At 43.0% G+C, this 16,745-nt stretch overlaps 3 protein-coding genes across 4 annotated transcripts in view; 2 read left to right on the top strand and 1 right to left on the bottom strand.

Moving 5' to 3' along the window:
• Window positions 1-915, top strand: part of mnat1 (MNAT1 component of CDK activating kinase) — a 30,576-nt gene extending 29,661 nt beyond the window's left edge. The window contains exon 8 of the mRNA XM_086182176.1: window positions 634-915. Within this exon, the coding sequence (XP_086038302.1) occupies window positions 634-775 (142 nt within the window). The 3' untranslated portion in view covers window positions 776-915. The remainder of the gene's footprint in view (window positions 1-633) is intronic.
• On the bottom strand, window positions 896-3,987 carry trmt5 (tRNA methyltransferase 5). Of its 2 annotated transcripts, none has more exons than XM_086182173.1 (5): window positions 3,929-3,987; window positions 3,186-3,769; window positions 2,369-2,493; window positions 1,654-2,293; window positions 896-1,161 (listed from the first exon to the last, which is right to left on the bottom strand). In XM_086182173.1, the coding sequence occupies exons 1-5, from the start codon at window positions 3,934-3,936 to the stop codon at window positions 1,100-1,102; spliced, it is 1,419 nt and encodes a 472-aa protein (XP_086038299.1). In that variant the 5' UTR covers window positions 3,937-3,987; the 3' UTR covers window positions 896-1,099. The 2 variants fall into 2 exon arrangements, with proteins under 2 accessions (XP_086038299.1, XP_086038300.1); XM_086182174.1 differs by having other exon boundaries at window positions 3,871-3,971.
• Window positions 3,988-4,064: 77 nt separating this feature from the next.
• slc38a6 (solute carrier family 38 member 6) lies at window positions 4,065-15,595 on the top strand. Its single transcript, XM_086182142.1, has 16 exons — window positions 4,065-4,306; window positions 6,384-6,514; window positions 6,593-6,666; window positions 7,005-7,057; window positions 7,447-7,486; window positions 9,652-9,730; window positions 11,631-11,716; window positions 11,793-11,851; window positions 11,963-12,034; window positions 12,362-12,418; window positions 12,770-12,849; window positions 13,146-13,246; window positions 13,334-13,458; window positions 14,052-14,196; window positions 14,437-14,531; window positions 14,693-15,595. The coding sequence occupies exons 1-16, from the start codon at window positions 4,202-4,204 to the stop codon at window positions 14,774-14,776; spliced, it is 1,386 nt and encodes a 461-aa protein (XP_086038268.1). The 5' UTR covers window positions 4,065-4,201; the 3' UTR covers window positions 14,777-15,595.
• The last annotated feature ends 1,150 nt before the right edge of the window (window positions 15,596-16,745 follow it).

The following is a 16,745-nucleotide window of genomic DNA, read 5'->3' as shown; positions in this document are numbered from 1 at the left end:
TGGGAGGGGGCTGTTCTGCAGTGATTTCTACATCATTGACCAGCAGGGCAACATTGCTGCTGGAGAACGTTGCTTTTTTAACCATCAGATACTCCAAAGAGAAGTGTGTGCAGAGGAAGGATTAGAGTGGTTGAGGCCAAAGGTCAAACCCCGCAACACTCGTGCAACTCATAACCGCGGGGGCATCTATCACTGAGGGGACTAACAGCTCCACTGTTTTTTCTCAGCTTTTTTTTTTTTTTTTTTTTTTTGGAAGTAAAAATAAACAGTGACTTTCAGCTTTGCTTAAGAAGCTGAAAACAGGGTCTGGCAGGATACATCTGTAAGCACTTGAAAAATAAGAGACACCTATAATACTTTAATAGAGCCATGTTGTAGAGGCTTTTAGGCACAAGGTGTTCCAGTGTTAGCATACGGGTACGTCTGTCTTCCTTGATCACATCAAAGGGCCAAAAGGGTCCTGGAGAGCCAGAAAAAATAACTCCAAGTGTGGATTTAATGATGAATAAACCTACACTCAAGTTACCAACGATAGGTACTTCTGAAGATCAACTCTCAGGGCTTCCAGTCTGTCACATTATTTACAAAATGCTTTGCTGATGTCGCTGACGGGATTTTTCTGTGTGTTTACAGGTATTTGAACCACGTGCGGGCGGCTTTGCCTCAGGACACAGCTGGAGGTTACACCTCAGCTCTGGCGTGTCATCGGGCCGTCCAGGACGCCTTCAGTGGCTTGTTTCTGCAAGGGATGAACTCATCAACAGCGTCTGTTTAGAAACTTGAAACTTAGATGGACTGCAAATGTGTCACTGCTCCCTGTTTCCGCTGTGGCGGGCAGTGCTCCGACTTGAGTCTAGATGTATATTGCTTTTTATATTGTTCATTTTTATTTAAATAAATAACACTGTGTGTCCATGTTGATATTTATTTAAAAGGAAAATATAGAATTTAAATACATGCATGCCAGAAATGAGAAGCATTTACAGAACAAAAGTTAAGGGTTGAGTTCTGACATCTCTGCAGCTCACGAAGAAAAGCAACGGACAAACCTTTTAAAAAAATCAAATATTTTCCTGCACCGAGTTAAAGTTTAATATTATTATGATAAAACTGCAGTCTCTTCACACTTGTGCCTCTTCGGGGCTGGTTCTTCTGGAAGCTCTGTGAATGATGATGAAACAACAAAGTTAGGAATTAAAGAGAAACAACTTTTATGAACACAAACTTCCCTTTGGCTCCTTCTAAAGTCAAATATAACACAACCCAGATATTAAAGTCAGTCTTCTCTAACGGTTGCTCAAACATCTGCAAATAAATATAGAACAGCGACAGTGAAGTACATCAAAGAAAAAATAAGACCCAAATAAAGAGGGAAAAAAAATCAAATGTCAATCTTTGATCACATTCACATCTCCCTTTGGAGTTAACAGACTCTGGACTGCAAACGCACTTGACACTAACAATCTTAAGTCAAATGACTTCATTGGAGCCTCTCGTCTCTGACTGCAGTAAAGTAATAAGGTCAGTCAGGTGACCAGAACTCTTATTCCAATAAAGCAAAATTCTCTCAGTGCTGTAATGTGTATTTCCAAGCAACAGAGCAGAGTCAGCTGCTTTCTACTGACTTACAGTGCGTTGTGATTGTGTTCTCACCTGTGTGGTCATGGTCCTGGCTGAAGAGGACCTCTTTAGGGAGTGTGAATCTCACACACATCATATCTTTGTTGGGTGCTACGTTCCGGACCAAATGCACAGAACATCTGTGCTCCAGGGGGAACCCGAGGCTGCGAGACGCCCTCTCCACCATGCCCTTCTCTGGGTCGTCATCCTTAGAGAAACCGTAGCAGTACACTGTGGGGAGGTTCTCGTCACAGGGGGGCTCCTGGTGCAGGAGGCCTCTGAAGGCATCCAGAAACTCCAGAGCCAAAGCTGGCAGGTTCATCACCACGTGAACTGTAGTTTTTGCCTTCAAGAGCGCAGGTAGCTCCTCCCTCATGGTTCCTTGGATGAAGGCTCTGCCGTCCACGTTGAAGGCTTTGACTTTGTCGACTACTTTGTTGAGTTTGCTGTTGTGTTGGAGCCATCTGTAGGATTCTGGGTTGAGATCATTGGCTAACACTTGGGCGCCCTCACGGGCAGCTGGGATGGCGAAGGGTCCGACCCCAGCAAACACATCAAACACGGTGTCGCCACGTTTGACTTGCTGCACCACACGCTGGTGCTCCGTGCTCAGCCGGGGGTTCCAGTAAACCCGAGAAAAGTCAAACTCATAGGTCAAGCCATTTTCTTTCACCTGTACCACAGACATAGTCAGTGAAGCTTCTGGTTACACTTGAGAAAAATCATGAATGTAACTACTTGAACCTACTTTAGCGACCATGTTCTCCTCTCCAGCTAACACCTCCATCTCGAAGACGCGGTAAGTTGAGTCGATTGTATTTGTCTTATTGACAACACACGTAACACCGAGGTTCTTGTCCATGATGACCTGACCTGCAGAGCAAGAAGACAATTAACTACACCTCTGACATCACATCTTTTTATTCATGGTCAGCTGAGGCTGAGCAGACAGACAGAATGTACTTTACAAAAACTATACCTCTTCCTGCAGTTTTTAATGGTTCAGCAACATCTCATTCACATCATTATCATAACAAAGTTGACAAATAGCTCTCTGCATGGTAACAGGATGTTTTTTATCCTGATAATTCCTCTGAATCTCAACAATATTCAATTGAGGTGGTAGAAAATGCATGGATGAACAATATTGGATTTTTTTTTTTTTGCAGACATCCAACATTTACAAACGTCAACATTATCCATACACATTTTTTTTTTTAAAGTTCCATAAGGCATATTTTTGGCACATTGTTTCCTCATTTGTTGTTTATGAGCAAATAATAAGACTTGAGCAAAGCTGGACCAATGTTGTTGTGCATCTGATTGATAGATATTTTAAGAATTGACCGATATTTGCTGATACTCAACTGCGCATTCCTCATGCATCAGCTCATCAGACAAAACTCACATTGAAGAAAGCTGAAGAGGAAAAAGTATGTTTTTGCTGGAAACATTTTTCAGTTGATTCAATTTGGGAACAGATGAAATGTGAATACTAAAAGACAACAAAAAACATTTTTGACATTGATTCTGTCAGCTAGTTAGGACTCAAGACCCTCTCTTACCTATGAGGTTCCTGTATGGGAGTTGGTGTTCCCTCAGATTAAGGTGTACGATGTGTCCCACCCGGCTGAACCCAGAGGTCACATCCTGACCTGGAGGGAGCACGGCCTCAAGCACCTCTTCGCTCTTCAGGTTATCATAGGTCAGTTTAACCTCGTAATTCAGCAGCTCCTGAGAAACATCGAACGACCCAAGAGCCTCTGCTTCAGCCTCACTGAAGGAGTCTGCTGATGTCACTCTACGAGGGTCCAGAAGCACCAACCGGAAGTCCTCGCTCTCTTTATCTTGCACCACTCGCGAGATCCCAGGACACTTCAGGGTTGACTTTTTCAGTCTCTTCACTACTTTGTTTAGGACCTGAGTGGACACCCGTAGGGCTGGGACGGTAACGGTCTGTGTGAAGGCCTCTTTGTTCAGTGAGGTCATACCGCGGACCTCTGGAGGAGGCAGGTAGAGTTTGGACTCCATCGAGGGCTTCACTACAGAGTCCGGATAAACCGAGCCTGTGGCGAAGACGCTTCGGTGCGCAGAATAAAGTTTAAAGCTATTTCGGGTTGATAGAAGTGGAAAGATTCTGCTCAGGGGTCTGTAAAGACAAATTTACCGCTGTTATAAAGCAACAAAAGCTATAAACCACAATGCCACTATGAGTCAAGATGTTTATTTGCCAAAATAAGTTAAACATACCTGTTAACAACAAGTCACTAAGCGTTTAATATCGTTGCAATTCACATTAAGGTCTCACCTCAACATCCTCCGCTCTCACTCACGCTTCAGTTTCGTCATCAATGACGGACGCACTGGAGCCGATTTGATTGGGCGAAAGAGCAGAGTGCTCATTTCTGATTGGCCAGTCTTTTCACTTGCGTATGTATCGCGACGGAAGCGGCAGCCTTGTGACCCGAACGTCAACAACAACAAGTAGATAGAGTAGTATAAAAGAATAGTCAGAGAAGATGTTTCATAGTTGCCGCGTACATTTGAGAAGTTTGACGCGTCTTAGGTGGTTTGTGTTCGCATGTTAGAGTCGAAAATGAGTATTCACAGTAACTCAATCTCAGACTTTTACAGCGAAATTGTCAGTAGAGACGATGGAAACGAAACTACTCCATTACTACCCACTGTAAGTACCGTCACGGCGTAAAAACCGCGTCTGTAAAGGGTTTTTTTTTTGTATAAAAAAAATATTGCGTTCATTCACGATGTTATTTATGACAGATGTCACGAGCTTGTCCTGTTAAGTAGCGCAAACTGAAGAAGGTTTACGATTAACAGAAGTTATATGTGTGATATCTAGTGATGTGTTTCTCCTGTCAAAATGTTAATTCGGACTAAATGATGTTTGGTCATGTGAAGAGAAACTGTGACTGTTTGACATTACATTCATTAATTCGTCAGCGTTTATCCCATTCAGCATGTAAAGGTTATACACTGGTTCCGATTGAAGTATACGGTGATGTATAATATGACACCCTAAATCTTCCCTCCATGAGAATTATAGCTTTCACTTGTTGTGGAATTTGCTTGAGAGAGTTTTTGATACATTTTGCCATTTTGAAGGCTCTTATTTTTACTTTGATATTATGCAATTGCAGTGAAATATTAATGTCTATTATTATGCTTGGGAAAATACAACCACGGTTAAAGATAGTGAGTTGTGCAGATTAAAAGAGACACTCCTTGCATTGGAAAAATAATAAGATGTTTTTAAATGTCCTTTGGCTTTATTGAACTATAATTCTTCATGATGCCTTGTCAATTATAGCATTTATGTTGAAATAGTCCATGTTCTGCTACCAAATGTATCGTATCAAATGATAAAACGCTGTTTTTTTTCTGTTTTAAACAGTAAGATATGAGGCTGTAATGCAGTGGAACCCCTCCCTTAAAACTTAACACCCCCATAAGTCATTAAGATAACCTAATTTTCAGCAACACGGCAGATAATATAAGATATTATCATCAATGGGAGCGACTGCCCTGACTCGACCAACACTGATTATGTTGTCACTCGTCGTCGTCACTCATTGGTGTATTGATTTCTATTTGTCAGACTGAAGATGCAATACACACGATTGTTTACAGTACATACTCTCTATCACATTTTTGATGCTGACTCATCCACTCTCAGTCACCAAATCAACATGACATAAGTCGCTGATTCTGCCGTTTCAAAGAGTTTGTGTGTTGGATCTTCATCAAAAACTCCACCACATTGTCACCGCGCCATAGGTTCTGTTCATGTGCTATTAATCCCGTGTTTGACTCATCAGGAATATTTGAAAATTACTTCTTAACAATAACTATTGTGGAGGAGTAGCTCCAGGCTTTGCATCAGCATTGTCAGAGTTGTTGATGGCCAAAACAGCAAAATATGTAATTCAATGAGACATTTTTTATTTGATTTATTGAAGCATTTATGTAAATAGCATCTCTTAGTATTTTATAGTGTCTCATAGTCTTGATTAATCTGAATTATCTGGAACAGACAAAATGGAAGAGAAACCAGGTGAGATGAGCAGTGATTTATCATCTTGTGTTCAATGCTTTTCTCAGCTGTGTGCTGAAGTGGCGGCCATGTGCAGAAGCCTTTTACACTCAACTGGGAAAATCTGGTGAAACACGTATGCAAGGGAAAAATTAGTTGATTGTGACACGTTATAGTAGGTTGTGAAGGCCTTACTTCTAGTAATTGTTCATCCCAGTAATTGACTGTGCTGTATTTATGATTAGACATTACAGACAATATATATTTTCATCCATCTGGTGTCATAGTTTACGTCCTGTCTTTTGGTACTGTAACTGTGGCCGAGTCAGACCCAGCAGCCCACAGGTCAATCCACGCTTGTTGTGACACTGACACCAGAGTTGCTACTCGTCCACTCCAGGATATCCCCTATTAGAGAGGTCAATCAGTTTGGGCAGTTCCCCTTATCCTGAGCTCAGGCAGCTGTCCCACAGCCAGCAGCTCAAATCCCATCCCATCATTCCCATTTCCATCCCCTGATCCTACATGCCACTGTGGCGCTGTTTCATGGCATCCGTCATCGGCGCTGGCCAGTTGTTCTCCACACTGTCAGGAGCAATTATCTTGATGCTATTACAGGAAGAATCTCGTTTTTTTCTTTCTGCGCTGTCTTCACACTCATCGGTTAACAAATTTTATCCTCACGTTTTGGATGTTTGTTTTATTTATGCAGCAAGTGTTGCAGCCCAGAGCTAAAGGAGGCTCATTCGCATCCTCTGTGTTTAACCTGATGAACGCCATCATGGGCAGCGGTATACTCGGTCTAGCTTACGCGATGGCTAGCACTGGTATCATTGGTTTCTGGTACGTATATCCTCCCTACTGCTTCACTTGTATTGTTTTGGGAATGTTTGGGTCACACTGTCTATATTTCCTCTCTAGCCTCCTGTTGGTGTTGGTGTCGAGCCTGGCAGCGTATTCTATACATCTCCTCCTGAAGCTATGTGACCAAACAGGTGAGAGACTAACAATGGATGCATAGTCTAACTTTAGACTTCAGACTTTAGTGGGGGGTCATCCACAGCCTGAACCCCTTTATCCTACCCCTGATTACATCAGTGAGACAGTACTCGGGCTGATAAATTTGACTTCCTCTTTGTTGTTTTTGTCCATTTACTTCCTAAATGTGATTGATTCAGTCTACATGTGATTCATGTTTGATATTTCAAATCATTTGAGGGAGAACATCAATGCAGCTAATGAAACGATAAGAGACGATAAACAGAGAATCCTGCAAGGAATCACTTTTATCTTTCGTGCCAGTATCTGAATGCTATTGGTTTGACTTCCTCAGGGATCAATTCCTACGAAGAACTCGGAGAGAGAGCGTTGCAAAAGCCAGGAAAGGTAAGAGTCGACTCATGAATAATTGTTAGGTTGAAAAAGCAAACTCACATACTTAACACTCAGCTGCCAATACCTTAATTACACCCAGAGGTACAACAGCTGTCTTAGAATAAATACTCCTTGATTGAGATGTTTTTATTGAATCTGTACTTGTCTAATCAGAGGTGCTCCAAATATTTTGTCCAGCCCTGTTATAGGAATCAGGGTTGATGAAATATTTGGAGCACCCCTCAAATAGATACAGTTAAAAGTTAACATTAGAAACCTTGCAGGGCTCATGGATCATAATCATAATGAATATTTATATTCAGATGTATCCGACTGACAAGTGAGTTCACAACAAGCTTCACACTGCCTGAAATAAATCTCTTTTTTTTTTTTTTTTTTAGGTTCTTGTTGGAATCGCTATTGTCATCCAAAATATCGGTGGTAAGTCTGCTCATTAGGCTGCACGGTTATTACCGTATTGTTCAGAATATAAGACAACTCCTTTTTTTTTCAAAAGTATTTCCAAGAATACCACCCCCCCCCCCCCCCTTTGAAAATGCAGTATTCCTGACACGTTGGATGTAAATTGATTTAGAAGCGGCAATGGTCAAGCTGTGGCCAGTTGATCTTTTGAGGCCTACAGCGCCTCCCACTGGAAATCAGGTGCATCTTCAGGTTTATATTGCTGTAAGGCTATTATCCAGATTCCCTGATAACCTTTGACCCTGTTGCTGCTGTCCTCTCAGCCCCCCTCCCTTGGGCTTGGAACCCGACTTCTCTTCTAATTGATCACTGATGGTAGAAACCCACTCCCAACCTTTGAGTGTTGAGTAATGAGCCCCCCCACCCCCATCCCCCTCACTTTTCTCCCTACTGCTGCTGCTGCCATCTCCAAACGTCCCCCAGCCTCCTGCTGCCCTTCTCAGGCTGTTGTGAGCCGAGGCGATCACTGCTCTCCAGTCATTAGTGGCACGGCTGAGTGGATTATTGCACCGCGCTCTGGTATGTTTGTGGTTTTCCCAGCATGGGGCAGTATGTGTGAGAGTGTTAGAGCCACTCCAGCATGCATCTGTCTACACCCCAAGCCCCTTTTATAAGAGTGCAATTAGCTTCACTCTGGGTAAACATTCATCTGCACTGCCAAAGGCTGATGGGCCAATTGACCTTAATTACTGGCCAGCCCAGGGCTCTCACAGCCGGCCCTCTCCCCTCGCTCTTAATGAAATGAAAGTGGCTCTGTCTTTTGTGGAACACTCACTGTGCTTGCTGACCACACACACACAAACACACACTTCTCATCCCTTTTCTTTGAATTCTGTACATACGTGCTAATTATTGGAGTATGTTTTCTTACCACCTCGCTAATGACAATTCCTTTTCTCCACTCAAGGGTCTTTTATCATTTAGCGACGTAAGTATTACTCCAGCAGGAATTCCCATGAACGTGTAATTGTGCTTTCCAGTAACCAGCTGCATGATGACACTAAACCATTGCATCATTGTGTGTTCCCACTCAGTGTGTCTGTATCAGTTTTTGTGGTTGAAAAGTGTTTAACTCCATCAAGGAGCTGTTTGCCAGTCTGCCAGTGGGATTATGGGAAAAACTACCTGTCTGATTTTCACGAAGCTCGTAGCAGGGATGTGACATAGGCCGGGAAGGACCCATTAGATCTGTTTAACAGAGCAGAAAACGTTTTGTTTTTTTTTTTTTTAATCACTGACCTTCGCTGAGATCTGCAGTCTCTCCAGTTTTGTTTACTTTTAGTTTATTTGCAGTAAAACCAAAAACACCAAAGCAACTGTTGCATCCAAATCCTCTTTTATTCACAGATTTTAGTGCTTATTAATGGTTTTGGTTATTCTCTGAGCAAGCGTCCTTGTGTCTGTGTGGGCTGCAGGGTTATTGGAAGAATTTTCTTTTCTAAACAAATACAGGATCTGAGGGATTATGGTCCAAGCTTATTTAATGGCGAGTGCAAGACCTGCCCAGGGGCAATAAGGTCCCGGCTAACTCTTGCTGTGCCTGCTTCACGTCCCTTTGTCACTGACCACACACTGCATATGAATCCTGCTTTGCACCAGAAATGTCCTCCAGTGCGATCGTCCTCTCCCTTCCCATTTCCCCCCTGGTGTTTTTGGGGCAAGTATGACCCTGAGGAAGTGACCCTGATCCCCTCTCTGATTGGCCGTCCAGGGAAAGATGTAGGAGCCCATCGGAGGCCGATAATATCCTGTTTCCTAGTGAGGTGGAGAAAAGGGAGAAATACCTGGATTAGCGTCAGAGATCATTATTGTTAGCATTCCTCCCTCTTCCACTCCTGCCTCCTGGCTGCTACTCCCGGGCTGCAGCAGTCAGAGGATCTGCATAATGTCTGCTCCTTTGCACCGAGGGCTTTGCTGGTGATCCCCTTGAGCTGCCGACCCCACCCATCTGCATTAACTTAGAGCCGTGGTACCCCTCTGCCCTGCTTTCCATTTCCTTGTTCTGGAAATCACACACCACCCTCACACAGCATTTTAGCAGCAAAGTAGTGTGGCTTCATCGTGTGTTTTAATCTGCATATTTGGTTTGTAGGTGTTCTGAAGGTTTTTCTCTTCCTCCGCAGCAATGTCATCGTATTTGTTCATCCTGAAGTCGGAGCTTCCTGCAACTATCAACAGCTTTGTGAGCACAGACAGCCTAGGGTGGGTATCCAGGCTTCTCCGCCAACAAGGAAAATTGGTTGAAAATCCGTCACAAGTGCAGATAGAGCCAAACCATCCTCTTAGATTAGCTGGACAGATTTAAAAGTCTGCTTTAAGATAACAAATGAGTCATTCCTGTCCCCCCCCCCCCCCCCCCCGATGTTGTACATTATACCTTTTGGCCTTCAAATAAGTCAATTTTGACACGTCGGCACCGCAAGGCTACATAAACTGGAATTAGTCAGGCAATGAGAAAGGCATGAATAATGTGGTGGAAGAAGATCTCTCAGCAAACCGCATTATGCTAATACGTTGTGAGAGATGGCAGGGAAACTTGTGCTCAGTGTTCTATAGCATGAAGCATGCCCAGAGGAGACGTATTCACAACAGAGGGCCATTCATTACCCGTCATCAGTGGCCCGCGTCTTTCATTGACCATGTAGATCAGCCTGCAGCTCGGCGTCCTCACAAAGAAGTCCTGGGCCAGAAATGTAACTTCTATCACTCTATTATTGGCCACACTGGTTTAAGCAAGACTTGTTGCCACTCTCAGTCCAATCTGTCAACATCTGAATCTTCCTCACACAGCTGTTTTGTGTTAGCGCTCTCCTTTCACCCCCCCCCAGCCCCCCCCCCCCAAAATCTCTTGCACATGTTCTCCGGAATCAGACTGATACAAGGGGATATCAGTTTTGCCATTCTAATTACAGCTCTCTGCTGAGGGAAACAAAACATTTCTGTTAATGAGTGGCTTCGAGATGTTAACAGACACATACTCCCAAGTCCATCAAAGCCCAAATAAATGAGTTGTTTTATATTGAAATGTGTTTCTGGTTCTCTCTGGCTCATTTGTCATAAAACGACAAAAACCTTTTCGTTGTTCTATCATCAGTGTGTACGTTCTCCCGTCGTGTTCAGGCCAAACTCTTGGACAGCTGCGTTGGTGAGATTTATGCTGATCTTCGACACTTTGTGGAGATTGACTCATTGGCAGTCCTCCTCCAACCTTAACTCTGAGCTATCCCGCGTCTTGTTATAGCGTGAAATGCTCCACATTTCATGGGTCTTCCAGGCCTTTACAGTAAGCCTCCAGCCTCCTGAGAATCTATCCTAATGGTGCTGGAGCATTATTTTCTCCCTACCTGTCTGCAGAGCAGCCTGTTAAAGTGGAGAAGGTGGTTGGTGGTGAGCTCCTCCTGAGTGCGTCAGCTAAATTCAGACAAGAACAGAAGTCAACTTGACGTCCAGTTGCGTGGTAGAATATTGGCTGATGGAAATCCATCAGCAACTATGGTAACGCCATAGCTGTGAAACTGCCAAACAGGGGTCAGTGGGTGTTGATGTGGTCAGAGCAGGTGCTGCTGACTGCAGGAGCCCCATAAAGAGTAGTGGAGCCAGTCCCTCATGGCCCCATGCTGCGCTCCAACATTAAGCAATGCCAGGCTGCACCCTTCCCACCCGACCTCGACCCCAGCAGAGCCAGCATGCCTTCCATATGCGTCACCTCAAACACCACCTCCTCCTCCTTCTCAGGCTCCCCAATCCCGAATAAACCACCAAGGCTTTCCCTCGGCAAAGGAAAATATTATTCCCCCTCTCTAAAAACCCGGCAAGCGATATGTGGTCTGATCTGATGGAGCGACACAACCTTTGCATGTGAATTACATAATTGTTATGGTTTGCGAGAGTTAAAGCCTTTAACTCGTACCACATGATGAATCTGTCGCTCTGTATTTGAGCCCAAAATGGAGACAAATTTCCAGAGGCAGTCCTTTTTTGAAGGAACTCAACATTAATCTCTGCCGTCCCTGACATTCCAAGACCATATGATGTTGGCAAATTTACTGCCCTTAAAAAAACTTAGGTCTATTTTTTTGTTTGTTTTGTTTTTGTTTTGCAGAAACCCCTGGTATGAAGATGGCAGGTTGCTTCTGATCTTGGTCACAGTATTGGTTGTTCTACCTCTGGCAATACTACCAAAGATTGGTTAGTGAATAGCATCAAGTAGCAACCAGACTGGTCTGAATCAACATCTCTTAGCACATCCCTCTCCCCCTCACAGGCTTCCTGGGCTACACCAGCAGCATCGCCTTCTTCTTCATGCTGTACTTTGCAGTTGTGGTGAGTTTTTAATGCTTCACTCCCACAATATGGGGTGATTTTTTTTTTATTGATTTTTTTTTTTTTTTTTTTTAATTCTGTTATTGACCTGCTGTGTTGTTTCCTCTTCAGGTTGTGGTGAAGAAATGGTCCATCCCCTGCCCGCTGCCACATAATGTGACTACATTTTCAAATGTCTTCCAGGTAATAAAACCTCCATATCCAGCACACAAACACACAACAGTCTGAGATTGTTTTGGCCAGACGTTCATGGCTGCAGAGAAGCTTTATGTATTCAATAGTACCTGAGGGGGAGGAAGTTCAGGTGACCCCATCTCAGCCTGGAAATGACCTGTGACCTTTTTTCATATACAAAGCGTACAAGAACTCTAGACCTGGTATCAGTTAACTTCTAGAATTGTTTTCCTTTTAGCCCTAAAGCTAAGAAATGGATTTGTGATTTACCTTGCTCCTACTTAGAAATAACATGTTCCCTCTCTGCTTCTGCTTCTTCTTCTTCTTCTTCTCCAGATATCAAATACCTCAGACTCTGAATGCACACCCAAGCTGTTTATCGTCTCCAGAAAGGTACGCGTGTGAGAGTACAAGTCGCTCCCTGAATGTAGGTCTGCTGCAGTTGTTTGACTCTGTCACAGTTTCACCTATGAAGGCTGCGTGTGTGAAGGAATCTTCAGTGCAGCAGCTGCCAGTCACATACGTGTTACACATAAAGGCCATGTTACATACAGATTCACACAACACACATGTTGGTGTTGTATATGAAAATTAAACCCAGCAGTTTTTCTTGACAAGAACCTCAATATTTGTCTTGCATCATACCTTGACCCTCCTGTCCCCCCCCCCCCCCCCCCCCACACACACACATGTTGTGGTCTAATCTGATAATTTGCTAACAGCGGCTCTGATGTGTGTTTCCAGAGTGCCTTCGCCATCCCCACCATGGCGTTCTCCTTCCTGTGCCACACAGCTATCCTGCCTATCTACTGTGAACTGGATCGGTCAGCTTTTCAGTTCTTCAGCTGTTCCATTTTCATTTCATTATGATGTGCAAATTTGTTCCTACACCGTACAAGATTTTTTTTTTTTTCACCCCCAGTGTAGACTGAACCCTGATGCATGTTTGGGATTCCATATTGCCCCTGTCATCCTCTACATACCAATCACCTATGTGAAGACAATAAATAATATTAATAACAAACTGAGTACTAGAAATGGCCCATAGTGTGTAAGACCTTCATGAATAAGGCCCGTTGAAGCGCTAGCGCATTGCTGAGTGTCTCATCTCCTCTTCCAGACCGAGTAAGGCGAGGATGCAGAACATCACTAACGTCAGCATCAGCCTCAGCTTCCTGCTTTACCTCATTTCTGCCCTCTTCGGCTACCTCACCTTCTACGGTAAGCTAGCAGGTCCACACCAAAGAAACACCTGGAAACCAGCAGCTGTTCAACTTGTTCTCATCGCTCTGCTTCTGCTTGTCGTAGCTAACGTGGACTCTGAGCTGCTGTTGGGCTACGACACCTACATGCCACGGGACATTATGGTGATGACGGTTCGGCTCGCCATCCTGATCTCTGTGGTGCTGACTGTACCACTCATCCACTTCCCTGTGAGTACTAACCGCTCAGCTAGAGATGGGATATGGGGTCAGGAATATTGGAATCAGATGCTGAAACTGACGATATTCCAAGACTGGATTTTGGAATGATGATGCCGATCCAGATTGCATTCCCTAGCTTGTGCTGAAGCATAACATGGCTCAATCTGTTGGAATACATCGAAATTTGATTCAGTTTTTATGTATTTTTTGGCGCATGAAGTAAGAAGTTCTGAGCCTCATGATGTTACTTTAAACATAATGTCATCAGAAATGATGATATTCAAGAAAATCAGCTCTGGTATCAGAATCAGTGTCATTATTGGCAGATGTGTATTGAAGTCAATATGAAAACAGATGGATGTCTACACCTGAATTACTCAAGTGAAACGTAGTGAAGGTCGTATTGAGCATCGACAGTTCTTTGTTAAATAAATCATGTGTCTACTGTCTTCATTTCATCTCCACTTTTTTTTGTCATTTTTACTTGTTCTATCATCGATATTATTCAATCACTTTAGTTTTAACCTCATACTTTCTGAATATATAATACCGCTCCAATGTCCGTGTGTGTGTGTGTGTGTGTGTGTTTGTGTGTTTTCCAGGCCCGTAAGGCTGTAATCTTGCTGCTGCGTGGCACTCGGCCCTTCTCCTGGCCGATCCACATCGTGACCACTCTAATCATCCTGGGCGTGGTGCTGAGTTTTGCCGTCTTTGTCCCTGATATCAAAAATGTGTTCGGAGTTGTAGGTAGGTGGCGTGTTTCATGTTATGGTCATATATCCAAATCACACAATATTATTATTTTATATCATGTTTCCCTCAGATACTCCGGTTTGTTTTCAGCTACATTAAAAGCCTCCAGAAAAGCCTAGATGTCTATTATTATTGATCGTGGTCTTCTTCTGAATAATTAATGGTGCAGTCCTGCTCAACCAGTTTATGAAGCTGCTATTATGAGATATGCCATATGGTGTCTGTGCTCCTCAGGATCCACAACATCCAGCTTCCTCTTGTTTGTTTTCCCTGGCATCTTCTACCTCAAGATCAGCAGCCAGCCTCTGAAGTCTTTTGACTCCATCGGGGTAAAAACACTGCTTATTTCTCTCCTCTTCAAGACTGAGATTTAAAAGCATTTCAAGCCATTTAACTCACTGACAACAGCTTATTTTGAAGAAATAGGATATGCTGACAATTTCGTCTTCGTTGGTGATGCTAACATTGTGTGTGTTCTCTGCGTTGGCAGGCGGTGGCTCTGGTGGTCTTTGGGTTGATTATGGGAGTCATCAGTTTCTCGGTCATCGTCATCACATGGGTACAAAGCTTTTAGCCCCCGCCCTCCTTAGCGAATCAAGCACAAGAGCAAACAGAGAGGAGCAAGCCAAAGAAACCGAATATTGGATGAAGTAAGGGAACAGACAGATGCTAATCAGCATCACCTCGGGCAGATTATTTCTATAAAAGCTGCTCTCAACATTAGACAACATATGCTGTTTATTCAAGTGTTCTTTCTGTGCTGTGTCACTCACAAAGTCGGCCAAACTCAGAACACGTGAGCTAAAACGGAGCAAGACTTCTCGCCTTTTTCATTGTAACACATTTTTCTGCACGGACCAATACGCAGATGATTATAAACACCATCTGATAACTTTGTTCTGAATCTCCATGTATGAATTGATGGGTAAAGTTTACTAAGTCACCAATATTTTAAGTCATATTGTTTGTTTCCATTTTAACTTTAAGCCAATGTGTTAATTTTTTTTGTTAATCAAGCACCTTATTTCAACTCAAACACGCATTTTAGACCAAGTCTGAGTTCTAGATGTGTCAGGTTTACTCCCTTGATATTTTCTAAAGGCACATTTTTATTTTGCAGACATTAAAATGACAAACCAAATCACAAATTTTCGATTTAAATATTTTTTTACTTTATTAACTTAAAAGCATTTGAATTTTCTTTTAAGCTTCATATTTTTATTCTTTAATCAGGGATTGATTTATCGCTTTCATTCCAGACCTACAGTTCTGCTGATGATTGTGTTCTTTATCTCAACAGAGTGCGACAGAAACACTTGTTTGAATCACGATGTGATCTATGTGCTGCTAATGTTGAATAATGTTATTCTTCAGTGACAGATATTCAATAAAAGGGGAGTTGTTTATGTTCCAGTATGTCACTTCGTGAAACCGCTAGCATGTCGCTATCAGAGCAGGGATGAGCTCATTCATGACTGCGTGTTTGATGGACAGGCTCAGTTCTGATGCTGAGACCTGCGTCGCAGTCTTGTGCTGCGGGTTCAGCCTGATAGTAATGAAAGCCACATGCTCGGCACGTTTCTAATCACGATGCTGTTTAGATTCATGCTGCCTCTGGAACCTACGGGTACCCGACGGCTGCTTTTAATCTAAAGAATTAGGCAGACCAGCCCCTCTGTCCCTGCAGGGAGCAGCAGCTGCCCGCTCTTCACGCCACCTTAAAGGAGGTTCCCCAGACGAGGAAAAATCCCTGGCCTGCGTCCACGGAGGGACACTCCCATGAAAGTGCAACATGACGAGCAGAAACTCTGAATATGAATCGCGGCTGCTTCAGTTTAAGATTTTATGTGAATGTCAGTCAGGATAGTAGATTAAATACTCAGATCAAAAGATTAAAAGCACAAGGGGCCGAGAATGCTGCGTTGTCAAAGTACAGAAGAATCTTCAGCCAAATTTACCTTAAAAATTCCTAATGTGAAAGAATTTGTTCCGCTGACAAAATGGTTGGAACTATTTAGTGTACCACAATGTTGAATTAATATGACAAGTAGGGTGGTTTGTTGGGATATTTTACTGCAGTAGCTGATTCAAATTTAGCTAATTTTATGTACCAGTGAGGTATGAAATCCAGCCCCCCCCTTAAGAAACAGGCCACAAGGTTAATCAGTGATGTCATTAATGACACAGAACAGAAGAAATGCGAAGCAAAGCTCTTACCACACACCGTACGTTCACAATCGTCTCTACGTTTTTTTAGTGAAATGTTAACGTGACCTCTTTGTGCTTTAAAAATGTATACTACAAAGCTATGATGTCACAATCCATTTTCAAGCAAAAGAAAAAAAAATTTTTTCAGGGGGGGAAAAAACACACTAAATACTCAAAGACATTGGAAACATGACAAGCAGCTCCAAGAAGATGCAGCTGTTTTGGAAACCGCTATTTAATCCTTTAACTCTGTTTTACAGAAAACATTCACTTTCTGTTTTTGTTTTTCTTTTAAAAATTATACATATGAAATACAGAGGATTGTCAAAGAAGCT

The sequence above is a fragment of the Aulostomus chinensis genome, chromosome 17, assembly GCF_037954235.1.
Source record: "Aulostomus chinensis isolate RoL2024-O1b breed Wild chromosome 17, RoL_Achi_v1.0, whole genome shotgun sequence".
Lineage (NCBI taxonomy): Eukaryota > Metazoa > Chordata > Actinopteri > Syngnathiformes > Aulostomidae > Aulostomus > Aulostomus chinensis.
The sequence above is the reverse complement of the archived record's forward strand: the minus strand, read 5'-3'. Positions and strand labels throughout refer to the sequence as shown.

Bases quoted from the DNA above. Each gene is read 5' to 3' on its own strand.
- trmt5 (XM_086182173.1), bottom strand. The intron at 2,494-3,185 runs GTAAGAGAGGGT...CTTGCTCTGCAG, and splicing joins CCCATACAGGAACCTCATAG to GTCAGGTCATCATGGACAAG. The intron at 1,162-1,653 runs GTGAGAACACAA...CATCATTCACAG, and splicing joins CCAGGACCATGACCACACAG to AGCTTCCAGAAGAACCAGCC.
- slc38a6 (XM_086182142.1), top strand. From the start codon at position 4,202: ATGTTAGAGTCGAAAATGAGTATTCACAGTAACTCAATCTCAGACTTT. The intron at 13,459-14,051 runs GTGAGTACTAAC...TGTGTTTTCCAG, and splicing joins TACCACTCATCCACTTCCCT to GCCCGTAAGGCTGTAATCTT. The intron at 14,532-14,692 runs GTAAAAACACTG...CTGCGTTGGCAG, and splicing joins AGTCTTTTGACTCCATCGGG to GCGGTGGCTCTGGTGGTCTT.